The sequence below is a fragment of the Ixodes scapularis genome, unplaced genomic scaffold (genome assembly GCF_016920785.2).
Source record: "Ixodes scapularis isolate PalLabHiFi unplaced genomic scaffold, ASM1692078v2 ptg001583l_1__unscaffolded, whole genome shotgun sequence".
In the NCBI taxonomy this organism is placed as follows: Eukaryota; Metazoa; Arthropoda; class Arachnida; order Ixodida; family Ixodidae; genus Ixodes; species Ixodes scapularis.
In genome coordinates this window covers 453,975-481,773 of record NW_024610169.1, presented here as the reverse complement: position 1 = coordinate 481,773, position 27,799 = coordinate 453,975, and the positions used below count along the sequence as shown (strand labels likewise).

General features: G+C 52.4%; 2 protein-coding genes across 4 annotated transcripts in view; one reads left to right on the top strand and one right to left on the bottom strand.

The window, feature by feature from the left end:
- LOC115310142 (flavin-containing monooxygenase 5-like) overlaps positions 1–27,799 on the bottom strand; it is a 130,287-nt gene that overhangs the window by 44,207 nt on the left and 58,281 nt on the right. The window lies entirely within an intron of this gene.
- Positions 738–14,504, top strand: LOC121045974. Of its 3 annotated transcripts, XM_042288289.1 has the most exons (8): positions 738–894; positions 4,689–4,934; positions 5,493–5,721; positions 8,011–8,077; positions 9,180–9,342; positions 13,801–13,924; positions 14,033–14,094; positions 14,414–14,504. In XM_042288289.1, the coding sequence occupies exons 2-8, from the start codon at positions 4,762–4,764 to the stop codon at positions 14,454–14,456; spliced, it is 861 nt and encodes a 286-aa protein (XP_042144223.1). In that variant the 5' UTR covers positions 738–894; positions 4,689–4,761; the 3' UTR covers positions 14,457–14,504. The 3 variants fall into 3 exon arrangements, with proteins under 3 accessions (XP_042144223.1, XP_042144224.1, XP_042144225.1); XM_042288290.1 differs by lacking the exon at positions 14,033–14,094 and having other exon boundaries at positions 743–894; XM_042288291.1 differs by lacking the exons at positions 738–894; positions 14,033–14,094 and adding an exon at positions 2,222–2,597.

Genomic DNA, 27,799 nt, shown 5'->3' with positions numbered 1-27,799 from the left:
AATATTTTGGTGTCATTACGCAGAGATAAGATTCGCGTCCCTGGGGGTGTCATTAATCCGGCACTTTCGATTGTCTTGCGACATTGTTTCTTCAGAGCTACACTCCAAAATGAAGTCTCAGTGAAGGTGCTATAAGTAGTGCGAAACCCAGTCAGGTGAGTTTGTAATATCCGAAATGAGGGCGCCACAGTTTGTCCAAGTCTTCGGCTTAAAAGGTCTTTCTCAGGCTAAAAGCAAGCAGATTCTATTTCGCTTAATCTTGCTTTGTTTTGTTTTTTAACGTCGGATTTTAGGCAGTCAAGAAATAGAGATACCTCGCCGGCATAGCCGATTCACGCAGGACACTCTTGACAGTCAACCAAAAACGGCGCCACGTACGGTATGTCAGGATAGCGTCGGTGCGACCCATCCCATTTTTCACAGATATTGGCTAGACCAAAATAATATTGCCACAATCTTTCCAATTTAATTTCAAAACAGCGCAATACTGTGTGCTGCCTAGGTTGTATATTTACACGTCTTAGTTCATTTTTGTTCCGAGCGGAGATGATTTTTTTTAATCATGCACTGTTAAAAAAAACCGTAAAATTACAGGGAGCGCCAACGGGACCAGAGCCGCTCGCGAGCCGTCGTTGCCGTTTCGCCGTAAACCCCTCCACCGCACCCGAACGAACAGACATAGCCGGCGCGCTGCGCAGGCGCAGTCAATGCAGCCCTTTTATTCGGAGAGGCGGAAGGTCACGTGAACTTCTTTCCCGCGCTCCCGTGGGACGCTGTCCGCGTGAAGGCACCCCTGGCGCATGCGCAGTGAGCGTGTCGAGGCAGATCCCGCGCAATTCGGCGACTTTGTGGACGTGTTTTTGGTTCGCCGCACTCAAACCTGGAGATTTCACGGTAAGTGCATTACATCCCCTTCCTTGAACTGTTTGATGAATACCTGACGCACCACTGTTTTCTTAGATGAGTCGAGCAGTTGTCTGGATTCACTATTATGCATTGCTCGCCACAAGCGTGTGCAGACGATGTGCGCCTCGCGCTGGAGGTGCGTAGCGTTTAGGGTAACGGGGTCTTTGCCTTGTTGCTTTCGAGTGTTACTCTAGCATTATCACGAGACGTAGTGTGTCGGTGTTCTACGTTTTTCTTGCTCCCTTCTTAGTTAAATATTATTCGGCTACGTGAAACGCTCTTGGATTAGCGCTCCGCTGGAAAGGCAGAGGTCCCTGGTCCGGTTCGAGGACCATGCACGCCGATTTTTTCGGTAGCTGCTTGTTCGACATAACGTGCTGTTCAGGTGCGATTTGTTTCGAAACATGCAAAGCGACACAGTGCAATGAGGTTTCAAGTGCCCACAATAATATACTATATACGTTTGACCGAAGTGTAAAAAACTAGTGCCAAAATTCCTTTTTTTTTTTTGTTCGTTTGTGCCGAGCCGACATTTAGCTTCCGTGCACTCTCATATTGTTACGGTAGACTTGTGTGGATTTAGGAAACTTTAAATTGATCGATTCGACCTTCGTGTCTAACACTGCCAGTACTCAAATGCTTTGCAGTACGCCTTTAAGTCCGCGGTCTTTTTTTTTTTTTTTTCCGAGTTTGTTGAGTTTAGTTTTTTCCATTCCTTGGTGCGCTACTGTGTAGCGACGGCGCCGGACTCTACGTAATGAGTCATGACTGAAACACATTTGCGAAAAGCGGCCAAATTGTATGAAGAAATCGCAAACGAAAATCAGACAGCAACTCCTATTGCCTTTTTTTTTTCGGCGGGGAAACCCGGAGGGGGACCGAGCGATGTCGCAACGTTACTTCGGGAGTTCCGTCCGTTCCGTCCCTCTCCGGGTTTTCTACGCTATGGCGCAGCCGCGGCAGCCGCCGAGGCTGGTTGAGTGTTTCCGCGGTTTTTGATCAGCTTTGTAGGAAGACTGATTTTCGCCGATCTTTGTCGTGTTACGTGTATGTGGTGAACGGAGCATTGCGGAGACTGAGAATTATGTGGGCTGTCCGCTGTGTTGTGGCATTCGGGCAAAGCAAGATCGCGGTGAGTTTGCTCGTGTACAGTCGGCGGTAAAAGTTTGCAGGGCGCGGGAGCGTCAGCCGAAATGACTGGTTGCGCCTTCTGCGGCGCGCGGCCGCTCTCAAGATTCACGCTTCGAGAATGTGCTTCCTTTCGTGCTCGAAGCCATGACTTTTTCGCTCGCTTCCGCCCGACGTGCACGAGATAACCGGGGACCGGCGCAAGGTGCCGCTATGACAGCCCTCACGCCGCGCGTCTGCCTCAGCCACCGTGGTGGGTGACGAAACTCGCGCATGCTACAGATAACATTTCGCGGCACCTTGCGCCAGTCCCAGTTATATATCGTGCGTGTCGAACGGAAGCGAGCGAAAAAAGCATGACCGCGAACAAGAAAGGAAGCGCGTGCGCATAGCGTGAGTCTTGGAGCAGCAACGTGCGTGAGAAGGCGCAGCCAGTCTTTTCGGCAGGCGCTCCCGTGCCCCGCAAACTTTTGCTCCCGACTGTACGTCGGCCGATGCTCGTGTCGGTGCACATCTCAATCTCAACTAAACATCGAGCGCCGATTGTGGCTGACTCCATGCATGTAAGAACGAATTAATCTACCAGGAACTTCGTGAATAAGAACGAGGCAAGCGTGTGGCTGTAGAAGGATGTCGTGACCGGTGGCATACGTACACTGGTTTCCGCACGTTGCTTCTGTTTACTTTATCTGTTGTAATAGCAGTCTTTGTACCGGTGCGTGAAGGCCTCGGTTGCTTCGAAAACCAAAGCTGATACAGCCAGTCTCTTTTTATCCGATGATTCTGTCAAGTCCTAATCACGGCGTCATATATATATATATATATATATATATATATATATATATATATATATATATATATATATATATATATATATATATATATGAGTGCACGTTTGGTGCACGTTTGGTGTTGTTTGCATTAATTTTACTGCGGAGGACGTTGCCTTTTGCGCTGGATCGGTCTTCTCGTGTAACTTGTCTCCCAAATTTGCGTGCAACAATTTTTGCACCCTCCGATTTCTGTTCTATATTCGGTTTCTTTTCTTGTAAATGTGTTTCAGCCTTAACATTTTGCCGCGGCGCAGCTCTGTTCAGAGAAGAAACGGTCTCAGCACAGCAGGGTGCACGAAGCGCGTCGTGTGTTTAGAGAAAAAGAAAATGAAATTGGGCAAGAAATGATTTGGTAACTGCACCGTAATAAATGGCTGCCAGCAGTGGAAAAAAAAAAAAAAGAGAGATATGTTGCCTTATAGTTGGAGTTAAGTCATCTGCCTTATTGTAGTATTTGAGGTAGAAAGGAGAACAAACTAGATGCCTGGGCCGGCTTGCAAGAGACAGCGTCTCGGTTGAGACTGCTCAAAGAAAGCGCTGCCAAGGCTCGGGCGCGCGAGCGTCTAAGACTCGGTTTAAGCTCTAGCACTAGCCTTGACAGCGCTTTCTTTGAGCAGTCTCAACCGAGACTCTGCTTTATGCAAGCCGGCCCACATATCTAGAAAACCAATTTTCTGCCCCAAAAGGTGGTAAAAAAAATGTGTCACATTACTGTGCAATTGCGGGGCGTTAGCGTGAAACATTTTCGCGGTAGACTGCAACGCAAACAAAAAATGGAAAAGAGCAAGAAAACAAACAAAAAAAAACAGTAAGTCCAGCGCGAAATGCTAGGGAAAGGAAGGTGGGAGTGGAGGAAGCAGATGGATAACTGGCAAGGAGAGGAGGAATTTCCCTTGCCAGCGTTGTTTACTTACTCCTTTCCATGTTCCTTTCCCTTGCCCTTGGCAGCAGTTTAAATCAAATAGCGCTGCGTCGTCCTGGCTTTCATTGCACTGCTCAAGCTATGAATGACAAGGCGCTATACCATTCCAGCCGAGCTCTGTTCACCTGACCTCTCAAGCTAGATGCACAGAAGCGAAAACCTAGCCAACCTAGCCGAACGTTTCACATGACAATTACTGCGGCCATTCATATCACTGCCCAATGTTAGCATGCTAGACTGTAGCTCCTCATGGCTCGGGCAACCTAAAAGAACACGGAAACATAGTTTTGTATGTTAAGACTGGACGACAAGACGACACGCACGCTGCAGGTGTAGACAGGCAGGTGCAGGTGTTCTATCTTTCTGGCGTAAATAGAAACATTGCCTTCAGATTGACACAGAACATTGAGGATGGCTGTTTTGTACTTCAGTTTAAACACAATGTTAGTTTTGAAACTAGATGAAAGCTCACGTTAAGTGCTTTATAATCCTTACTGTGTTAATTTCTAGATAGGTGTATGTTTATGCTGTGTGTCATTATCTTCACAAGCACAGTTGATTTAATGTTCACTGACTTCAGTTGTGGCAGGAATAAAAAAATTTGGGGTCAAGGATTAATATCTTTGGATTAGGACTTCGCCATGATTGCTTCGAATATTGGTAATGTTTCAGGTACCTTTATAAAAATGCAAAGCTCATGTGTTTAAGTACAAAATCGTGGAGAGAAAAATGTTTTTTTGCAGATCTTGGGACTTAAAGTAGACCTTCTATCCGAAAAAAGAAAGCCAAATTGTTCAGCTCTCATGTCGTCTTAGGATATTGTATTTCTCAGGGTCCCAACAAACATGTTCAATATTAAATCAACTTGAAATAAACCAAGCACTCCTTTTTGGTTATAGATGAGACATCACTGCAAAAGATGCCAGAAAAAGTTTACATCATTGGACACGTTCTTCAAGCACACATTATATCATGAAACATCATCAAGAGGTGTTCCATGCAGCGTTGTCGGCTGTGAGGCTGCATTCAAAAATTACAACTCATTGCGAAGCCACATCACAAGGTGTCATTCTCCGCTTGCACCTCGTAATGCAACTAACTTCCAATCCTGCCGGACATGCAGTGTTAGTTCCTGCAGTGAAGAGGTGAGCCCTGGAAAGGCTTTTATCGAGCACCTCAAAAAACATCTCACCGGCAACCCGCCAACTGTTGTAACTTGTCCAATTGATGCGTGTGATAGCCAGCTTAGGACATGGGGTTCACTCATGACCCATCTTTCCATATGCCATGGGAATGGAAAAAAAAAATCAGTGGTGACAGAGCCAGTAGAGCAGGATGAAATAGTGACGTCATGCTGTAGCAAGGATGACAATGGTCTGGAGAACATTAGGGAAAAACCAGACGTTGAGAGTGAAGTGCCTTCAGTCATTGATGATGTGGATCCCACTCACTTAGATCAAGACTCTTTCCTTTTTAAAAAGGCAGAATATGTTCAGTTCTTTGCAAGAGTCACTCACTCCTAAAACAAACATACACTATTATGCTCATAAAAAGGTGCTTTGAACGACGAATACGATTGCTACTTTCACCATACAGTGGTCCTTGCAGATTTCTTTCCTTCAATATTTTGCTTTTCCCAAAAAGGTATTTTGATTACAAAGATTTTGGATATGAGGAGTCAGTGATAACATGAATTTTTTAAGGCTTACAGGTGTCTGTCTGGACAGAACATTGAGCCTGCCCAAAGATGTCCTCCTCCTCGTGACATTCCTATGTTCAAGCCCCAAAAATGATGCTGTGCTCGAGTGGAGCCTCAAAATCAACAAGGCCGAGGCAGAGTTCAAAGATCAAAACGCAGCAGCTGTCTGCCTCCTCCCATTGCTTGCATCCTACTTTCAAGAAAACCTCGGAGAGCTCTTCCAGTTACATCAGGTAGGAGCATTCATAATAACCAGGTTATTTGTTTCCAAAGACACATCCTCATGACCTTGTTGAAAATAACTTCCTGGAAGTCTCACACAGGCAGTCAGCATTCCACTGAGAAACTATGCATCTGGAAATACTAAACTTTTCTTCATTTTTTGAAATTTTCAGCTATATCAGTCTTCCTGTATACCGTAACATACCGGTCATGCACCTATGTCCGAATAGGCGCCTACCTAGTGATTTTTAACCATTGGAGCAATGCCTTGTACTCTTTCTGCAGTTTCGCTTTCTGAGCGACCATCCCCCCACTTTTTCAGAATTGTCTGCAAAATCTTTGTGAACGCTTTCTTGGTATCTGACGACAATGCTGATAATGAGCACGTAAAAAGTGAAATTACTATTGCTCTACGAGGAGCCAAACCTTCCTTAATCTTTTCCTGGCTGAGGTGGCTCAACTTATTATACTTCACATTAGAGTGCAATGGGAAGGTATGCAACTCTAGGCTGGGTCATCTCATAGTATGTTCTACATAAATATTTCACTAAACCAAAGGGGGAGCGGCGGTGGGCACCCACTCTTGTACCACTTGCTTCTAATGGGTTCACATGATGTTTTGCATTTTTGGGATCGAGTGTTAGAGTTAACACAAAAATTATGCTAGAGAATTAACTAGTGACAAACGTTTGTACTTCCACTTCGACTCCTAAGTTAGGATCATTTGTTTTTAATATTAGCAGCTTCCTTGTCCCGCAGGTGTAACAATGAGGCTTTGTGACAGATATCAGCAGATACATTGCTGCTTATTTAACGTTGTTTTTTAGTTGTTATTGAGCGTTAGGACAACAAATGTTTGTAGTTAAAAATGTCCTTATTAGTGAGAAAATAACAGGAACCGCATCCTTTGATCTCAGCAAACGCTATCTCCTGTAGGTGGGATGAAGGGTTAAAGGAAATAAGGGTGAGATGAAAATAAAGTGGGTGAGACGAACCTCTTTCACATAAGTGAGGGGTGAATGGAGAATAGCCTTTTGGTATTCCCGAATACCCGTGGGATTAACAGACTCTTTCAAGGTTTGGGGTTCTTGCATGTGTGGGCAGTACCAGGAGTGCGCTTCTGTGACTGTGACCTCGCAGTGGGCGCATAGGCTCTTGTCTTTTTCCTGTGTATGGCGGCTTATGCACCATGTTCTTGTGGGTGTTACATTTTGCTGTTTCCTTGGAAACCATAGTGGTGTGGGTCCGTTGTCTTTTCAGGCGAACCTCTTCCCACCTGGTATAATTACCATCTGGGAGTGGGTCTAGGTCTTCTTTGAGTAGAGCCGTGAGGTGTTTTCAGTGGGCCTGTTGTTTGGCTTCCTGGGAGAATAGGGGATCCTTTGTGTCTTTTTCAATGAAGGCGGCGCTGTTGTCACCAAGGATAGTAAGGATAAGGGAGGACAGGAACTCGCATGCGGCGGCAGACACTGTTTTATTTACTTGGGAATGGTTTGGTGTACCAGGAAGCAGTGGATTTAAAGTTGTCGGCCTTCCTGCCAGAGTCCTTTGAATGTGCCCCACACTCGTCGTGTGTTATCTCGGAGCTTGCACCTCAGTTGTTTACGGAGCTTCTGGGTGTATTTTTTATCTTCACCGTGCTTGCATTGAAATTGGCTTGGAGTTTTCAGTCCTTATTTCTCCTGTAACATTGTTGGGCTTGCAGTCTGATAGCACACAAGTTGAGGAGATGAAGGTCGGGGTCTTGGTCGTCTTGTTTGGCTTGGTACTTCTGAGTGGATGTGGCTTTCATTATTCGCTCACCTAAACACTTTTTCAGGTGCTAGGTTAATGAAGCTGATCTGTCATTTAGTGTTGGGGTGTCTTTCTGTCATTAATTCTATTTCGACGGGTAGGTGCTTGCTTCCCAAGGCGTCGGAGCAGTTCGCACTCGGGCTTGGATGTTGTGTATGGCCCATGTCAAGTCTTGTGGTGTCGTTCTCAGTGCGACGTTTGCCAATGCGAATGGCAGTCTGTTTTTCTTTGAGAATTCATAGATTGGCCTGCTTGGCGGGTGTGAAGACATTGCACTCTCTGTCATTGTCTCGCTTGTATCCCCATATTCGTGCATCTGCGGTAAAGTCGCCGGCCACGATAAGTTCTTCGGGCATCATTCTTTGCGATCCGCCTTACGTCGTCTTGCTTGTGTCCCACAGTTCTACATTCTGTGGGAATAAATATAGACCCATAGATGTATGGTACCTTCACTAGCATTTCGTGCATTTCTCAATTAACCACACATGTTTTCTGACTTTTCTTAGGTGACAACAGAAATCACAGAGGAGTTTCGTAACAGTCTGCCTGCTTCTCCTGTAATTGTTGCACTGGGTGAGCTTCATGTGTCTTTTCCTTGCATGCTTCGTATTTTTGAAGGTGCTTTCTTTTTTAATTTGTGTTGAATTTTGGAACAACAACCTAGACCGTTTTATCGTGGGTAGTGCCATTTTGAGAGTGAGAGACAGAAGAGGGGTCAGTGCAGATGACTCCTAGTGACTCAATTGTAGTGGGATACTGTAGTGGTGTAACCAGAGTGCTGGAATACTGCAGTGGTGTAACCAAAGGGTGGTGTGCCGATTTTGACCAGAGCTAGATAGACGACCACATTGTTTGGTTTCGGCAGCCTTATCAAGCACCAATGTAAAGCACATGTCCTGGTATTATACCATACTTTGACAATCAATGTTTGATTGATCCAGCAAGAAAAAGAGAAGTTTTTATTTTGGTTTGCGAGTGAAGGTGCCACAAAACGGCATACAGCCCAAACAGCAGGTGCCTGTGAGGCATTTGATTGTTTGGGCCTGCATTCTGTGTCTTGTCCAACCCAAACAGCCAAATTTTCTGCTCGTAGAATGTGTGGTCGCATGCGGTCTCCGGTCATTTAATTTCTAGCTAAAGCAATTTAAACGAAACCGACGACTGGCATTGCACGTTGGCATCAGACTTCCATGCTACTGATTCTGTTCACAAACTCAACAAAAAGTGTTTGATTCTACATGTTCATATACAAATTTTTTGTTTTGTTCAAACCTTCAGGAGCACTTTGCATAACTTAATGTCATTACTGGGTATGGTAGCTCAACACTATTTAGTGCGACCCTTATTTGGCTTGGCATATAAGGTGTGCCTTATCTGTGATTGTGATGCATCTCAGTCTCAGATCTCAGATATGCGTCACAATCCTATATCGGTGTGCCTACCTATTCAGTGCCCCTGCTGGTAATACCTCTATAGAAGTTTCCAGATGCGAATATGACAATGGTATTTTTTTCTTCATTTAATGCGTGAGCGTTAAAAGCCCTATTAGAGAAAAAGCCGGCGTAGTGGTGTCGGTCGCATGACTTTTCTGGTCACTTGACTAGATAGGTCGATACATCTGATACTAACACATTTTCTCCGCATTAATTACATTAATCGCTTGTTTCTTTCCTAGGCCGCTCACTTTTCGAATGCAGCTGCCAGCTGTTTGTGGACCATGAGGTGATGGTGGAAGATGTGGGCTTTCTGCAAGCTGTGGAGCTCCTTTTTGCCCTTTATTATTGTTTAAACATCCAGTATGCCAAAGGTGCGGGAACCACACTTGAGTTCATTCAGAGGTATGGTTTATTTCCTTCATAATTTTGAGCCTCATGAGAGGCAATAAAGAGCAACTCTGCTGAATTTTGGCTGAGAAAACGATTGGTTCTCTTTATAATCATCTAGGAAGGCTACAACTGAAATCTTTCTGTATATAAAATTGGACCCTCAAAGTTTGACAAGCGCTAATCTGCTAATTTTAGCGAGCAATGTGCAGGCTAGCCAACTTTGGCACTTCCTTCAGATGTGACGTCATGTTGATGTCTGCTGTATACACCGGCTTTTTTCTCTTTCAACGCCATCACATGTCCAGTCAGTTCAGACAACACTACCTAGAGTTGACCCAGTGAGTGGGGTAAATCACGTAATCATGCATCTGCCATGGACATGAGTGTGCATGCAACTGACGTCGCTGCTTGCCCTTTGCCGAAGTTTCGGTTTCAATTTGCGACTTGAGTTATAAATGGCAAAGTTGCACAAACAATATTCTACTTTTCGTGAAACAATGTAGAGTTGTTCATGAGTGCTTTTCAAAGTAAGGTCATCCACTATCTTGAAATTTTCTAAATTGAGTAGAGTTGCCCTTTAATTTGTCATGGCTACCCACATTTCCAAGCTCAATTTCAGAGTCCATTATTAAACCGCAATAGGGTGTTGTATTCTTGGACCACAAAATGAATAAAACGTGCTCGGGACGAAGGAGACGACAAACATTTCTTTCAACTAAGAACAACAGGAATGAACTTAAGAGCACTCCGTGCAATTCAGACTGCCAAGAAAATGGAGAGAAAGGGAGGCAGGAAGATAAAAAGGAAAGTGTAAAGTTAGAATTGTAACTCATGCTGTTACTTCACTCTTTTTCTTATTTCCTTCCTTACAATTTTTGACACTTACCTTTCTCTCTTTCTGCCTCCCTTTCTCTCAGTTTCCTTGGCGGTCTGAATTGAAGGAAGTGCTTTTAAGCTCATTCATGTTGTTAATTAAAAGAACTGTTTGTCGTCCTTCGTCCGGGTATGTTTTGTTCTTTCTGTGGTCTGTGAATTTTACCAACACACTCTTCAGTTACTTTAAAGGTTGTTATATCTTGCATAATAATTCGATTTAAAAATTTCACCTAATGTTACAATGTGACTATGTTTGATCCTATCCCAGAAATCACAAATAAATATGTCAATATATCTACTATTCCTATTGTTTTATCTTTACTGAATGTGACATTTACTTATAATTCTATTTGGCATTCAGTTAGAAGGCAGAGTCATAAGCAGTATACATCATTAAATTATTTTTGGCTGGAAACAAATTGGAGCCTCAAAATATGTTTAATATACTCAGCTAATTATTTATTTAAGAGTTTCTTTACTGCACCACACTATTCTGTATCACTCTAAAAGTGTCTAGAAGTGATATGTGCAGATGATCTCTAATTCATCTAATTCATAACTAAATTTGACTGATATACAACCTTTTCACAACTTTTTGAAGCTTTATTTCTGCATGTTTTAGTAGCATGTGGTTCATGTTTGATTTTGTACCTGAATACCTTTTTCTCGTCTTTATACATGTTTATCAATTGTATGTTCTTTCGACAGTGGCTGGCCAAAATGTGGCTTCCTAAAAAAAGAGAATGATTCTCTTACAACATTCCTTTTGCCATGTCTGGTGCTTTTAAGCAATCATTAACAGCTAGTTGAGTATTTTAGGTCATTCAACTGTCTGCAATACTAATTATGCAAATGAGTGCTTGCTTAATTACGAGTAGAAATGCAGAGGAGGAATTGCTTTGTGACTGTGTAGGACAACAGACAAATTTTAATGCTGTATTGTAATAAAAGAAATAAGCACGAAGCAGGGATGGGCAAAATACATGCAAATATGTATCGAAATACAAATACAAAATGCTTCGTCAAAAATGTATTTAATTACAAATCTAATTACTTTTGCAAAAAAGTATTTAAGTACAAGATACAAATACAGACAGAAAAGTAGTTGGTCTCTTCCAAATACTTTTCCAAATACATTCCTTAAAATTTGCGTCAGCGACTTCAGGGCACCTGCAACAGGTTTCTGGGTATCTCATTTTAATTTTGCATCGCACACTCGGGAGTTAGTGCTCGAGGCTCTAGTAACGTAATACAAATATAATCACAAAAAAAAAATGTAATCAGCTTGGACGTAATAGGTAAAAAAAGTACAGAGCTTCAAGCAGTTTTTTTTTTTTTTTTTTGATTACATTTTGGTATAGACAATCAAAGGACCGAGACGACCAAGACGCGCAGCACTAGCTACAGATTTTTTTATTGTTGCAACTCGCACCAGTTACAAACATCTGGATGACCCGCGCATTTAGAATGTTCGAGGCAAAAGTATGGATGGAAATCAGGCTGGAAAGCATCACAAGTTGTCTCTCACTTATTTAGCCAGTCTGCCTGTGAACGTCGATTTCGTCACTATTCTTTCCCTGGACTAGCATCGTAATTACAAAGTCACAAAACGCTTGTGCTTGATTGAGAGACACTGCATTCGGTGCAGAACGTAGTTTTCTTCCTGCTCTGGACAGTGACAATAAATTTGAGGGATGTATTTTCGCCCACAAAATTGTATTTAATTACAATTGTATTTGAAATACACACGTTTTAGTATTTAAATACACACATCAAATACATTACAGAATTTTTAATTAAATACAAATGCAAAATACACAAAGTATTTGAAATACGTAGTTCAAATACTTGTACCGTAATATCCCGAGTCATCGCCCACCCCCCTACCGCCTGAAATTCATCAAAAAAATGGGGTGGGCCATGTCTCGGTGGGTGAGCACAAACACTTGAAAAAAAGCGGAAAAAACCGCCTATTTTTCTCTGCGTATCTAGTGCTGATGCATAAGAGATACTTCAAACTCCAAACTCGATTTAGTTTCATTGTTTTATAGAAAAAAATGCTCACGAAAAAATATTTTACTATAGCGAAGTCCGTTGCTTGCATACGAGCTAGAAACACCGTCGATCTGCATATAGCGTGAACGTTTGTTCCGTGAAAGAATGTCACCACTATGTTCTCCTAGTTAGTAAAAAAAAAAAGTCTACAAGCAAATAGAAAAACCGACCAGGCGCAACGAGCAAGCGAGCGAGCGGACCAAAGAAGCGACCAAGAGCAATGCTGGGAAAGCGGGAAAGCCGGCGGTCGCATTGGCAAATACTTTGGCGTTGAGCCAAGTCGCGCGCCTTATCAATTGCGAGCTCTTGCGCAACTTTCTTGTTTGGTGCATACATACGTGCGTCCGTGCACGGCGGGCTATCAATGCACGGTTGGGACGCTCTGCAAACGTCTGTGTAGGGCATTCCAGCAAAGCTTAATTTACGCGTTGGCTTTGCCTAAAATATTGCACAACCGCGGTTGCGACGGGCGGGAAGAAGGAGCGGGTTCGCGGTGACCTTACTTCGGCGGAGACAGACTTTGACCTAACACTCTACCGTTACTTTAACAAACTCTTATTTTGTTATCTCCATCATTTTCTTTTCGCACGGATACACGACCACTTTGGGGTCGCTCACGGAGGAAATGCGTAAAGAAAAAGAAGTGTCTTTCCCTCCTTCGTTTTACTTTGTCACGGACGTCCTCCAACTGTAAGGTCCGCGGCCGCGTCATTCGGGTAAGATGAGTGATCACGGATCGCAGAGTCCGCGCTGGGGTATTTGAAGGGGTGGGCGATGACTCGGTGTTTTTTCGGAAATCGATATTGGCCCAAAAAATGGGGTGGGCGATGGCTCGGGGATGGGCGATGACTCGGGATATTACGGTATTTGAAATACTGCCCATCCCTGGCGCGAAGTATGTACTTGTTCTTCTGTTTATGTCGCTGCTATAAAATTTACTTTTGTTTGCTTCCAAAGCTTCTCCCAAATGACTCAAATCAATTACATCGCTGTCTGTTCAATATCTTTTTAAATCAACATGTTTTTAGTGTTTTGTAGGTCTAAAAGTTACATATATGAATCCTACCCCTTAAGATGTGCCACATGGGGCTTATAACTTCTGAAATATTCCGAGTTCTGTATCCCCATCGCATCTGAGTGAGGGAAGCCTTGAGTGCCAGATTTTCTCCTCTGTCAGAAAAATGACACATTATTACAATATTTTTTTGTTGTTCCCTCATTGTTTTATTTTCCTCAAAATCTAGGCATGAATTTGTACCTTGACATATTTTCTTTAAGTGCACAGTGCACAGTCTGCTGGCCTAAATGTAGGTTTTGCTCAGCTTGTTATGGCTTAATTGTTATTTCAGGAACCTTCAACACACTTATGCATTTGAACTGTGCACCTATGTGACTTTGGTGGCAAAGCTTAGGGCTTTCGACATTAGTTGTGCATGTAAAATATCAGCAAGTACTGATCTCAAATCCTTCACTGCAATTTTTTTTCACTTGTCTGGTTTCTGACCAAATACTTATGGGCCAATCTGCTATTTGTTTCAGATACCAGGTTGGTATCAAACAACATGATGGGTCACGACAGGAGGCCGGGAGGTCGAAAGGAGCTCGGGCAAGAGCAATCAAAGCCGCCACAGATCTTGCTGCTTTTGAGAAAAAATGGAACAGTGTGAGTACATATTTGATTTGGCATGTGTACGATGTGGTATCAAAAGGTTTCCAGTCTTGTCTTGTATTAAAAAGAAAAGCAAATGGCAGCACAACACTGCATTCACAGGGGTCGAGGGCAGCAACCTTGATCTGTCATGGTGCTGAGTGGCTCAATGTGGCAATGCACAGGCGAGTTGGTGCATGATTATAACTGGTAGCAGCATGCAAAAACACACGGACAAAGGGACGAATGCACAGGACTTCGGTGTTTCCTTTTCATTAAACATTTAGTTGAAGTTCAGCGCTCGCCTTGTGCATTTCCTCCCTTTGTCCTTGTGTTTTTGCGCGCTGCTACCAGAGGCCTAGAGCATCGCTCTGTGAGCTTGGGGGCCCCTGCTGTACAGGTTTTTGTGACTTCATGTGCGTGCACCTCTGCAATTTGTGCAAGTGGTTGTGGTCCTCCCGTAGCCTTTTCAATCATCTGAATATGAATTTGTTTTATTTTCAGCTCATCTGATGATCGATCGGATGCCATGAAGGTTTCTTTATAATTATGTTCTTTTACGGTTTACAATATAGTTCTTCAATTTCAAAACTGCCTCCGTTTTGTCTTGTCCCTTTTTTCAGACACACTACACTTGTTTATAAGGATTTGTCGTTATATTACGGAACTGTAGTGCGCTAACTCATGATGCCAGACGTTATCTGTAACCCTCCGTAATACTACCAAGGCCGTAGCTGAGAGTTCACATTATTGTTACCGTACAGCGAGCACACAGCGATAGAAGTGCAGTACGCAAGTACGGGATTAAAGCTGCAAACTAAACTTGAGGTATGCAAGCCGTCAAGTGTTCCGACGGTATTGAAGGCGTAAGGGAAGGGTACGGTAACTGGACTGTTACCGTTACAATACGGCAATGGAAGTGCAGTATGAAAATACGGGACTGAAACCGTACCCTTCCCTTACGCCTTCAATACCGTCTGAACACTCGACGGCTTGGATACCTGGAGCTAAGTTTGCGGCTTTAGTCCTGTACTTGCGTACTGCGCTTCTATTGCTGTATGTCTGCTGTACAGAAATGATAATGTAAACTGTCAGCTACGGCTTTGGTGGTATTACGGAGGGTTACAGATAATGTCTGGCATCATGAGTTAGCGCAGTACGGTTCTGTAATATAACGGCACTTTTTTTAACAGTGTGGCTGAACCGATAAAACTGATGCACGCGCGAAACGTAATTTTAGGCTCGTGTCGAACGAAGAGTTCAATAGGAGTTCCAAAAACTATTCTCTAGCACTTCATAATCATACGCGACTCCGTGTGGCGATTAATTATACTCGATGTTTGTACCGCCGTACATCAAAAACAGTTTCACCAAAGCAATAAATATGAACGGCTATAAAATCATGGGTGTATTTGACAGCATCATCATTACGCCCCTTTCACACCGTGTAGATGAAGGGCGTAAAATTCGCCCATACACCCTTCTTCCATGATTTCAGACACCATCGCTGCAAGTAGGGCGTAGAGAGGGCGTGTAAAGGGTGTAAAATGTCAGCACACCCTTTTTACACCCACCGATATTCAGAAATCGTGTAAAAAGCGTGTAAAAATGGTGTTTTCCCTACCTTACACCCTTCTTACACCCTTTTTACACGATTATGGGTGTTACAATGTTTAGTGTGTACGGAATGACGGCGAATTTTCTTCTTTCTCGTCCTTTTCTACTGCTGAAAGGGGTATCGCTCGTCTCAGGCCAAGTTTTGGTTTCTTTGAAAACTTGGCCTGAGACGAGCGATATCCCTTTCAGCAGTAGAAAAGGACGAGAAAGAAGAAAATTCGCCGTCATTCCGTATATGCATGGTGTGGCCCATAACCTCAAACGTATTGCGGGCAGATGTGATGTGGACGCTTTGTTCACCGCTCCTGACAAGCTTTCTAGAGTATGTCGAGCCGTTAATCCCTCTGATAGGGAGACAAGGGCCTGCACTACGAAGCATCGCAATGGCTACGTCTCCTGCGCTGAGGGAGTTGTGTATCCCCTCCCTCTGTCTTGCGGCAGGCGTTATGTCGGCCAGACAGGTCGCTGTCTCAGCGACAGGCTAAGGGAACATGCTCACGACGTCTCTTCAACTACTTCCGGTCACCTTGGCACACATTGCCGTGACTGCAGATGCCAGCCTCAGTTTCAACAGTGCGGGGTCGTTAAACATCACCGGGACCAGCTGACACGTGACATTTCGGAGGCCATTGAAAATAGACAGATTGGGAGTCATGTGCGTCAGCAGCCCTTCCGTTGCCTTATCAAGGACGGTGATTCATTTTCTGGCCACTTGATTAGCTCGGTTGTAGCGCGTGCCTTTGTTTGTCTTTTTAGAGGTGGTATTTCGTTTTTTGTGCTTTTGTTTTGAGTGTTTTTAGGCTGATTTTCTTCTTTTTGTTCTCAATTGTGCGTATATATTGCCCCGTTGAGTCCAGTAAAAATTTAGTTGCGTGTCAGCGCTCTGTCCGTGTCCTTCTTTACCCTGTCCGTCGTTTCTCGCGCTGTTTTAACCTTTTAAGTATGTCATACCAACTCGCCCAGGCTTCAACTTTAGCATGTTTTACACATGAAACATGCACGTTCAAGGAACGCGTGTGCCTTGAAAGAAGGAGCTACTCATGGATCAAGCTTCCTGGATGCACTCAACAAAAACGCGTAACCAGGTACTATCGGAAACAATATGAGTGTGAACGCGCCTCCGCGTGTCGCCGCTACCTGAGGCGCCGCCCTGCGGCGCCGTTGGGAAGTTTTGCGCATGCGTGTAGATATCCTGTCGCTGTTCTCGCTTTGACGGTCAACCTCCGTCTGACGTCTGCTATGCGCGCGATGGCGGCCGCTCACGCTGCCGTCTCCTGTGCGACTCGTGTTCGCGCTGGCGTCCGCTCTTGCTGAAGTCTGCTATGCGACTCCTGTGTGCGCTGGCGGCCGCTCACGCTGTCGTCTCCTATGCGACTCGTGTTCTCGCCGGCGTCCGCTCCTGCTGTCGTCTGCTATGCGACTCCTGTGTGCGCTGGCGGCCGCTCACGCTGTCGTCTCCTGTGCGACTCGTGTTCGCGCTGGCGTCCGCTCTTGCTGAAGTCTGCTATGCGACTCCTGTGTGCGCTGGCGGCCGCTCACGCTGTCGTCTCCTGTGCGACTCGTGTTCTCGCCGGCGTCCGCTCGTGCTGTCGTCTGCTATGCGACTCCTGTGTGCGCTGGCAGCCGCTCACGCTGTCGTCTCCTGTGCGACTCGTGTTCGCGCTGGCGTCCGCTCTTGCTGAAGTCTGCTATGCGACTCCTGTGTGCGCTGGCGGCCGCTCACGCTGTCGTCTCCTGTGCGACTCGTGTTCGCGCTGGCGTCCGCTCTTGCTGAAGTCTGCTATGCGACTCCTGTGTGCGCTGGCGGCCGCTCACGCTGTCGTCTCCTGTGCGACTCGTGTTCTCGCCGGCGTCCGCTCGTGCTGTCGTCTGCTATGCGACTCCTGTGTGCGCTGGCGGCCGCTCACGCTGTCGTCTCCTATGCGACTCGTGTTCTCGCCGGCGTCCGCTCGTGCTGTCGTCTGCTATGCGACTCCTGTGTGCGCTGGCGGCCGCTCACGCTGTCGTCTCCTGTGCGACTCGTGTTCGCGCTGGCGTCCGCTCCTGCTGTCGTCTGCTATGCGACTCCTGTGTGCGCTGGCGGCCGCTCACGCTGTCGTCTCCTGTGCGACTCGTGTTCGCGCTGGCGTCCGCTCTTGCTGAAGTCTGCTATGCGACTCCTGTGTGCGCTGGCGGCCGCTCACGCTGTCGTCTCCTGTGCGACTCGTGTTCTCGCCGGCGTCCGCTCGTGCTGTCGTCTGCTATGCGACTCCTGTGTGCGCTGGCAGCCGCTCACGCTGTCGTCTCCTGTGCGACTCGTGTTCGCGCTGGCGTCCGCTCTTGCTGAAGTCTGCTATGCGACTCCTGTGTGCGCTGGCGGCCGCTCACGCTGTCGTCTCCTGTGCGACTCGTGTTCGCGCTGGCGTCCGCTCTTGCTGAAGTCTGCTATGCGACTCCTGTGTGCGCTGGCGGCCGCTCACGCTGTCGTCTCCTGTGCGACTCGTGTTCTCGCCGGCGTCCGCTCGTGCTGTCGTCTGCTATGCGACTCCTGTGTGCGCTGGCAGCCGCTCACGCTGTCGTCTCCTGTGCGACTCGTGTTCGCGCTGGCGTCCGCTCCTGCTGTCGTCTGCTATGCGACTCCTGTGTGCGCTGGCGGCCGCTCACGCTGTCGTCTCCTGTGCGACTCGTGTTCGCGCTGGCGTCCGCTCGTGCTGTCGTCTGCTATGCGACTCCTGTGTGCGCTGGCGGCCGCTCACGCTGTCGTCTCCTGTGCGACTCGTGTTCTCGCCGGCGTCCGCTCGTGCTGTCGTCTGCTATGCGACTCCTGTGTGCGCTGGCAGCCGCTCACGCTGTCGTCTCCTGTGCGACTCGTGTTCGCGCTGGCGTCCGCTCGTGCTGTCGTCTGCTATGCGACTCCTGTGTGCGCTGGCGGCCGCTCACGCTGTCGTCTCCTGTGCGACTCGTGTTCGCGCTGGCGTCCGCTCCTGCTGTCGTCTGCTATGCGACTCCTGTGTGCGCTGGCGGCCGCTCACGCTGTCGTCTCCTGTGCGACTCGTGTTCTCGCCGGCGTCCGCTCGTGCTGTCGTCTGCTATGCGACTCCTGTGTGCGCTGGCAGCCGCTCACGCTGTCGTCTCCTGTGCGACTCGTGTTCGCGCTGGCGTCCGCTCCTGCTGTCGTCTGCTATGCGACTCCTGTGTGCGCTGGCGGCCGCTCACGCTGTCGTCTCCTGTGCGACTCGTGTTCTCGCCGGCGTCCGCTCGTGCTGTCGTCTGCTATGCGACTCCTGTGTGCGCTGGCGGCCGCTCACGCTGTCGTCTCCTGTGCGACTCGTGTTCTCGCCGGCGTCCGCTCGTGCTGTCGTCTGCTATGCGACTCCTGTGTGCGCTGGCGGCCGCTCACGCTGTCGTCTCCTGTGCGACTCGTGTTCTCGCCGGCGTCCGCTCCTGCTGTCGTCTGCTATGCGACTCCTGTGTGCGCTGGCGGCCGCTCACGCTGTCGTCTCCTGTGCGACTCGTGTTCGCGCTGGCGTCCGCTCGTGCTGTCGTCTGCTATGCGACTCCTGTGTGCGCTGGCGGCCGCTCACGCTGTCGTCTCCTGTGCGACTCGTGTTCTCGCCGGCGTCCGCTCGTGCTGTCGTCTGCTATGCGACTCCTGTGTGCGCTGGCAGCCGCTCACGCTGTCGTCTCCTGTGCGACTCGTGTTCGCGCTGGCGTCCGCTCGTGCTGTCGTCTGCTATGCGACTCCTGTGTGCGCTGGCGGCCGCTCACGCTGTCGTCTCCTGTGCGACTCGTGTTCGCGCTGGCGTCCGCTCCTGCTGTCGTCTGCTATGCGACTCCTGTGTGCGCTGGCGGCCGCTCACGCTGTCGTCTCCTGTGCGACTCGTGTTCTCGCCGGCGTCCGCTCGTGCTGTCGTCTGCTATGCGACTCCTGTGTGCGCTGGCGGCCGCTCACGCTGTCGTCTCCTGTGCGACTCGTGTTCGCGCTGGCGTCCGCTCCTGCTGTCGTCTGCTATGCGACTCCTGTGTGCGCTGGCAGCCGCTCACGCTGTCGTCTCCTGTGCGACTCGTGTTCTCGCCGGCGTCCGCTCGTGCTGTCGTCTGCTATGCGACTCCTGTGTGCGCTGGCAGCCGCTCACGCTGTCGTCTCCTGTGCGACTCGTGTTCTCGCCGGCGTCCGCTCGTGCTGTCGTCTGCTATGCGACTCCTGTGTGCGCTGGCGGCCGCTCACGCTGTCGTCTCCTGTGCGACTCGTGTTCTCGCCGGCGTCCGCTCGTGCTGTCGTCTGCTATGCGACTCCTGTGTGCGCTGGCGGCCGCTCACGCTGTCGTCTCCTGTGCGACTCGTGTTCGCGCTGGCGTCCGCTCCTGCTGTCGTCTGCTATGCGACTCCTGTGTGCGCTGGCGGCCGCTCACGCTGTCGTCTCCTGTGCGACTCGTGTTCTCGCCGGCGTCCGCTCGTGCTGTCGTCTGCTATGCGACTCCTGTGTGCGCTGGCAGCCGCTCACGCTGTCGTCTCCTGTGCGACTCGTGTTCGCGCTGGCGTCCGCTCCTGCTGTCGTCTGCTATGCGACTCCTGTGTGCGCTGGCGGCCGCTCACGCTGTCGTCTCCTGTGCGACTCGTGTTCTCGCCGGCGTCCGCTCGTGCTGTCGTCTGCTATGCGACTCCTGTGTGCGCTGGCGGCCGCTCACGCTGTCGTCTCCTGTGCGACTCGTGTTCTCGCCGGCGTCCGCTCGTGCTGTCGTCTGCTATGCGACTCCTGTGTGCGCTGGCGGCCGCTCACGCTGTCGTCTCCTGTGCGACTCGTGTTCGCGCTGGCGTCCGCTCCTGCTGTCGTCTGCTATGCGACTCCTGTGTGCGCTGGCGGCCGCTCACGCTGTCGTCTCCTGTGCGACTCGTGTTCTCGCCGGCGTCCGCTCGTGCTGTCGTCTGCTATGCGACTCCTGTGTGCGCTGGCGGCCGCTCACGCTGTCGTCTCCTGTGCGACTCGTGTTCGCGCTGGCGTCCGCTCCTGCTGTCGTCTGCTATGCGACTCCTGTGTGCGCTGGCGGCCGCTCACGCTGTCGTCTCCTGTGCGACTCGTGTTCTCGCCGGCGTCCGCTCGTGCTGTCGTCTGCTATGCGACTCCTGTGTGCGCTGGCGGCCGCTCACGCTGTCGTCTCCTGTGCGACTCGTGTTCGCGCTGGCGTCCGCTCGTGCTGTCGTCTGCTATGCGACTCCTGTGTGCGCTGGCGGCCGCTCACGCTGTCGTCTCCTGTGCGACTCGTGTTCGCGCTGGCGTCCGCTCCTGCTGTCGTCTGCTATGCGACTCCTGTGTGCGCTGGCGGCCGCTCACGCTGTCGTCTCCTGTGCGACTCGTGTTCGCGCTGGCGTCCGCTCTTGCTGTCGTCTGCTATGCGACTCCTGTGTGCGCTGGCGGCCGCTCACGCTGTCGTCTCCTGTGCGACTCGTGTTCGCGCTGGCGTCCGCTCCTGCTGTCGTCTGCTATGCGACTCCTGTGTGCGCTGGCGGCCGCTCACGCTGTCGTCTCCTGTGCGACTCGTGTTCGCGCTGGCGTCCGCTCTTGCTGTCGTCTGCTATGCGACTCCTGTGTGCGCTGGCAGCCGCTCACGCTGTCGTCTCCTGTGCGACTCGTGTTCGCGCTGGCGTCCGCTCGTGCTGTCGTCTGCTATGCGACTCCTGTGTGCGCTGGCGGCCGCTCACGCTGTCGTCTCCTGTGCGACTCGTGTTCGCGCTGGCGTCCGCTCCTGCTGTCGTCTGCTATGCGACTCCTGTGTGCGCTGGCGGCCGCTCACGCTGTCGTCTCCTGTGCGACTCGTGTTCGCGCTGGCGTCCGCTCTTGCTGTCGTCTGCTATGCGACTCCTGTGTGCGCTGGCAGCCGCTCACGCTGTCGTCTCCTGTGCGACTCGTGTTCGCGCTGGCGTCCGCTCCTGCTGTCGTCTGCTATGCGACTCCTGTGTGCGCTGGCGGCCGCTCACGCTGTCGTCTCCTGTGCGACTCGTGTTCGCGCTGGCGTCCGCTCTTGCTGAAGTCTGCTATGCGACTCCTGTGTGCGCTGGCGGCCGCTCACGCTGTCGTCTCCTGTGCGACTCGTGTTCGCGCTGGCGTCCGCTCCTGCTGTCGTCTGCTATGCGACTCCTGTGTGCGCTGGCGGCCGCTCACGCTGTCGTCTCCTGTGCGACTCGTGTTCGCGCTGGCGTCCGCTCTTGCTGAAGTCTGCTATGCGACTCCTGTGTGCGCTGGCGGCCGCTCACGCTGTCGTCTCCTGTGCGACTCGTGTTCGCGCTGGCGTCCGCTCTTGCTGAAGTCTGCTATGCGACTCCTGTGTGCGCTGGCGGCCGCTCACGCTGTCGTCTCCTGTGCGACTCGTGTTCGCGCTGGCGTCCGCTCTTGCTGAAGTCTGCTATGCGACTCCTGTGTGCGCTGGCGGCCGCTCACGCTGTCGTCTCCTGTGCGACTCGTGTTCGCGCTGGCGTCCGCTCTTGCTGAAGTCTGCTATGCGACTCCTGTGTGCGCTGGCGGCCGCTCACGCTGTCGTCTCCTGTGCGACTCGTGTTCGCGCTGGCGTCCGCTCTTGCTGAAGTCTGCTATGCGACTCCTGTGTGCGCTGGCGGCCGCTCACGCTGTCGTCTCCTGTGCGACTCGTGTTCGCGCTGGCGTCCGCTCCTGCTGTCGTCTGCTATGCGACTCCTGTGTGCGCTGGCGGCCGCTCACGCTGTCGTCTCCTGTGCGACTCGTGTTCGCGCTGGCGTCCGCTCCTGCTGTCGTCTGCTATGCGACTCCTGTGTGCGCTGGCGGCCGCTCACGCTGTCGTCTCCTGTGCGACTCGTGTTCGCGCTGGCGTCCGCTCCTGCTGTCGTCTGCTATGCGACTCCTGTGTGCGCTGGCGGCCGCTCACGCTGTCGTCTCCTGTGCGACTCGTGTTCGCGCTGGCGTCCGCTCCTGCTGTCGTCTGCTATGCGACTCCTGTGTGCGCTGGCGGCCGCTCACGCTGTCGTCTCCTGTGCGACTCGTGTTCGCGCTGGCGTCCGCTCTTGCTGAAGTCTGCTATGCGACTCCTGTGTGCGCTGGCGGCCGCTCACGCTGTCGTCTCCTGTGCGACTCGTGTTCGCGCTGGCGTCCGCTCCTGCTGTCGTCTGCTATGCGACTCCTGTGTGCGCTGGCGGCCGCTCACGCTGTCGTCTCCTGTGCGACTCGTGTTCGCGCTGGCGTCCGCTCTTGCTGAAGTCTGCTATGCGACTCCTGTGTGCGCTGGCGGCCGCTCACGCTGTCGTCTCCTGTGCGACTCGTGTTCGCGCTGGCGTCCGCTCTTGCTGAAGTCTGCTATGCGACTCCTGTGTGCGCTGGCGGCCGCTCACGCTGTCGTCTCCTGTGCGACTCGTGTTCGCGCTGGCGTCCGCTCTTGCTGAAGTCTGCTATGCGACTCCTGTGTGCGCTGGCGGCCGCTCACGCTGTCGTCTCCTGTGCGACTCGTGTTCGCGCTGGCGTCCGCTCTTGCTGAAGTCTGCTATGCGACTCCTGTGTGCGCTGGCGGCCGCTCACGCTGTCGTCTCCTGTGCGACTCGTGTTCGCGCTGGCGTCCGCTCCTGCTGTCGTCTGCTATGCGACTCCTGTGTGCGCTGGCGGCCGCTCACGCTGTCGTCTCCTGTGCGACTCGTGTTCGCGCTGGCGTCCGCTCCTGCTGTCGTCTGCTATGCGACTCCTGTGTGCGCTGGCAGCCGCTCACGCTGTCGTCTCCTGTGCGACTCGTGTTCGCGCTGGCGTCCGCTCCTGCTGTCGTCTGCTATGCGACTCCTGTGTGCGCTGGCGGCCGCTCACGCTGTCGTCTCCTGTGCGACTCGTGTTCGCGCTGGCGTCCGCTCTTGCTGAAGTCTGCTATGCGACTCCTGTGTGCGCTGGCGGCCGCTCACGCTGTCGTCTCCTGTGCGACTCGTGTTCGCGCTGGCGTCCGCTCCTGCTGTCGTCTGCTATGCGACTCCTGTGTGCGCTGGCAGCCGCTCACGCTGTCGTCTCCTGTGCGACTCGTGTTCGCGCTGGCGTCCGCTCCTGCTGTCGTCTGCTATGCGACTCCTGTGTGCGCTGGCGGCCGCTCACGCTGTCGTCTCCTGTGCGACTCGTGTTCGCGCTGGCGTCCGCTCCTGCTGTCGTCTGCTATGCGACTCCTGTGTGCGCTGGCGGCCGCTCACGCTGTCGTCTCCTGTGCGACTCGTGTTCGCGCTGGCGTCCGCTCCTGCTGTCGTCTGCTATGCGACTCCTGTGTGCGCTGGCGGCCGCTCACGCTGTCGTCTCCTGTGCGACTCGTGTTCGCGCTGGCGTCCGCTCCTGCTGTCGTCTGCTATGCGACTCCTGTGTGCGCTGGCGGCCGCTCACGCTGTCGTCTCCTGTGCGACTCGTGTTCGCGCTGGCGTCCGCTCCTGCTGTCGTCTGCTATGCGACTCCTGTGTGCGCTGGCGGCCGCTCACGCTGTCGTCTCCTGTGCGACTCGTGTTCGCGCTGGCGTCCGCTCCTGCTGTCGTCTGCTATGCGACTCCTGTGTGCGCTGGCGGCCGCTCACGCTGTCGTCTCCTGTGCGACTCGTGTTCGCGCTGGCGTCCGCTCCTGCTGTCGTCTGCTATGCGACTCCTGTGTGCGCTGGCGGCCGCTCACGCTGTCGTCTCCTGTGCGACTCGTGTTCTCGCCGGCGTCCGCTCGTGCTGTCGTCTGCTATGCGACTCCTGTGTGCGCTGGCGGCCGCTCACGCTGTCGTCTCCTGTGCGACTCGTGTTCGCGCTGGCGTCCGCTCCTGCTGTCGTCTGCTATGCGACTCCTGTGTGCGCTGGCGGCCGCTCACGCTGCCGTCTCCTATGCGACTCGTGTTCGCGCTGGCGTCCGCTCGTTCTGTCGTCTGCTATGCGACTCCTGTGTGCGCTGGCGGCCGCTCACGCTGTCGTCTCCTGTGCGACTCGTGTTCGCGCTGGCGTCCGCTCGTGCTGTCGCCTGCTATGCGACTCCTGTGTGCGCTGGCGGCCGCTCACGCTGTCGTCTCCTGTGCGACTCGTGTTCGCGCTGGCGTCCGCTCGTGCTGTCGCCTGCTATGCGACTCCTGTGTGCGCTGGCGGCCGCTCACGCTGTCGTCTCCTGTGCGACTCGTGTTCGCGCTGGCGTCCGCTCGTGCTGTCGCCTGCTATGCGACTCCTGTGTGCGCTGGCGGCCGCTCACGCTGCCGTCTCCTATGCGACTCGTGTTCGCGCTGGCGTCCGCTCCTGCTGTCGTCTGCTATGCGACTCCTGTGTGCGCTGGCGGCCGCTCACGCTGTCGTCTCCTATGCGACTCGCGTTCGCGCTGGCGTCCGCTCGTGCTGTCGCCTGCTATGCGACTCCTGTGTGCGCTGGCGGCCGCTCACGCTGTCGTCTCCTATGCGACTCGTGTTCGCGCTGGCGTCCGCTCGTGCTGTCGTCTGCTATGCGACTCCTGTGTGCGCTGGCGGCCGCTCACGCTGTCGTCTCCTGTGCGACTCGTGTTCGCGCTGGCGTCCGCTCTTGCTGAAGTCTGCTATGCGACTCCTGTGTGCGCTGGCGGCCGCTCACGCTGTCGTCTCCTGTGCGACTCGTGTTCGCGCTGGCGTCCGCTCCTGCTGTCGTCTGCTATGCGACTCCTGTGTGCGCTGGCGGCCGCTCACGCTGTCGTCTCCTGTGCGACTCGTGTTCGCGCTGGCGTCCGCTCCTGCTGTCGTCTGCTATGCGACTCCTGTGTGCGCTGGCGGCCGCTCACGCTGTCGTCTCCTGTGCGACTCGTGTTCGCGCTGGCGTCCGCTCTTGCTGAAGTCTGCTATGCGACTCCTGTGTGCGCTGGCGGCCGCTCACGCTGTCGTCTCCTGTGCGACTCGTGTTCTCGCTGGCGTCCGCTCTTGCTGAAGTCTGCTATGCGACTCCTGTGTGCGCTGGCGGCCGCTCACGCTGTCGTCTCCTGTGCGACTCGTGTTCGCGCTGGCGTCCGCTCTTGCTGAAGTCTGCTATGCGACTCCTGTGTGCGCTGGCGGCCGCTCACGCTGTCGTCTCCTGTGCGACTCGTGTTCTCGCTGGCGTCCGCTCTTGCTGAAGTCTGCTATGCGACTCCTGTGTGCGCTGGCGGCCGCTCACGCTGTCGTCTCCTGTGCGACTCGTGTTCTCGCTGGCGTCCGCTCCTGCTGTCGTCTGCTATGCGACTCCTGTGTGCGCTGGCGGCCGCTCACGCTGTCGTCTCCTGTGCGACTCGTGTTCTCGCTGGCGTCCGCTCTTGCTGAAGTCTGCTATGCGACTCCTGTGTGCGCTGGCGGCCGCTCACGCTGTCGTCTCCTGTGCGACTCGTGTTCTCGCTGGCGTCCGCTCCTGCTGTCGTCTGCTATGCGACTCCTGTGTGCGCTGGCGGCCGCTCACGCTGTCGTCTCCTGTGCGACTCGTGTTCTCGCTGGCGTCCGCTCTTGCTGAAGTCTGCTATGCGACTCCTGTGTGCGCTGGCGGCCGCTCACGCTGTCGTCTCCTGTGCGACTCGTGTTCGCGCTGGCGTCCGCTCTTGCTGAAGTCTGCTATGCGACTCCTGTGTGCGCTGGCGGCCGCTCACGCTGTCGTCTCCTGTGCGACTCGTGTTCTCGCTGGCGTCCGCTCTTGCTGAAGTCTGCTATGCGACTCCTGTGTGCGCTGGCGGCCGCTCACGCTGTCGTCTCCTGTGCGACTCGTGTTCGCGCTGGCGTCCGCTCTTGCTGAAGTCTGCTATGCGACTCCTGTGTGCGCTGGCGGCCGCTCACGCTGTCGTCTCCTGTGCGACTCGTGTTCGCGCTGGCGTCCGCTCCTGCTGTCGTCTGCTATGCGACTCCTGTGTGCGCTGGCGGCCGCTCACGCTGTCGTCTCCTGTGCGACTCGTGTTCTCGCCGGCGTCCGCTCGTGCTGTCGTCTGCTATGCGACTCCTGTGTGCGCTGGCGGCCGCTCACGCTGTCGTCTCCTGTGCGACTCGTGTTCGCGCTGGCGTCCGCTCCTGCTGTCGTCTGCTATGCGACTCCTGTGTGCGCTGGCGGCCGCTCACGCTGTCGTCTCCTGTGCGACTCGTGTTCGCGCTGGCGTCCGCTCCTGCTGTCGTCTGCTATGCGACTCCTGTGTGCGCTGGCGGCCGCTCACGCTGCCGTCTCCTATGCGACTCGTGTTCGCGCTGGCGTCCGCTCGTGCTGTCGTCTGCTATGCGACTCCTGTGTGCGCTGGCAGCCGCTCACGCTGTCGTCTCCTATGCGACTCGCGTTCGCGCTGGCGTCCGCTCGTGCTGTCGCCTGCTATGCGACTCCTGTGTGCGCTGGCGGCCGCTCACGCTGTCGTCTCCTATGCGACTCGTGTTCGCGCTGGCGTCCGCTCGTGCTGTCGTCTGCTATGCGACTCCTGTGTGCGCTTGCGGCCGCTCACGCTGTCGTCTCCCATGCGACTCGTATTCTCGCTGTCGTCTGCTCGTGTTGTCGTCTGCCGCACAACATTGCGTGCTCCGGCGGACACACGCGCTTTCTACGCGAGTTGAGTTTGCCCTGGACAGCTTTAATAATGTGGATTTGCACGAAAGTTCAGTGGAACAGAATGATTTTATTCTTTGAACACGTGGCCCTAACACATGAAAACATTTGTTATGAAGTCGTCCGAGGGCTCTACAGGCTTATTAGTAGAGTGCTCATACTGTGTCCTTTTTGAACACAACCAAAGCTGGTTTCGAAAAAAAAAAGAGAATTATCGAGGATTCACACTGTCCTTTCTGCATAGAATCAACAATGGCTTTCACAAAGATGTTGGTAGGAGGTTGCATTTTTGCTTCTCTCGGCGATCAAATGAAACAAAACCATAAAAAACAACAGAGCATTAGTACGATGCCCCCTTGCCTCGAGCATCGACGACGGCTCTCATCCTGGAAGGAAGGGAGCTAAACAGAGCGGAAACGAAATTCCGCTCGTTCCGCAGCTTTTCTTATTCTTCCAGGACGAAGCGCGACAATTCGTCAGCTGTAGCCCTGTGAAGAGGACGCCGCGCCATGGCTGCCTTCATGCGCCCCCAGACATTCTCTTTATTGTTGAGGTCTGCCCCCTTGGGGACCAGGGCAGCTCGGTGACGCAGCGTTCCTCAAGGAGGCGACGAACCATCCAGGAGGTGTGAACGGGCGACAGGTTGTGCTGGTAGGTGAAGTCGCCATAGGGAAAGGGAGCGTCCAGGACGTAGGGCAGCATGACGTAGTCGATTACTTCGCAGTAAATCTGCGACGTCAAGCTCCCCTCAATCCTGAAGAGTGGCCCAGCCCATCTTTGGACAGCGCC

Bases quoted from the DNA above. Each gene is read 5' to 3' on its own strand.
- LOC121045974 (XM_042288289.1), top strand. From the start codon at position 4,762: ATGAAACATCATCAAGAGGTGTTCCATGCAGCGTTGTCGGCTGTGAGG. The intron at 5,722-8,010 runs GTAGGAGCATTC...GACTTTTCTTAG, and splicing joins AGCTCTTCCAGTTACATCAG to GTGACAACAGAAATCACAGA. The intron at 13,925-14,032 runs GTGAGTACATAT...CTGCATTCACAG, and splicing joins TTGAGAAAAAATGGAACAGT to GGGTCGAGGGCAGCAACCTT.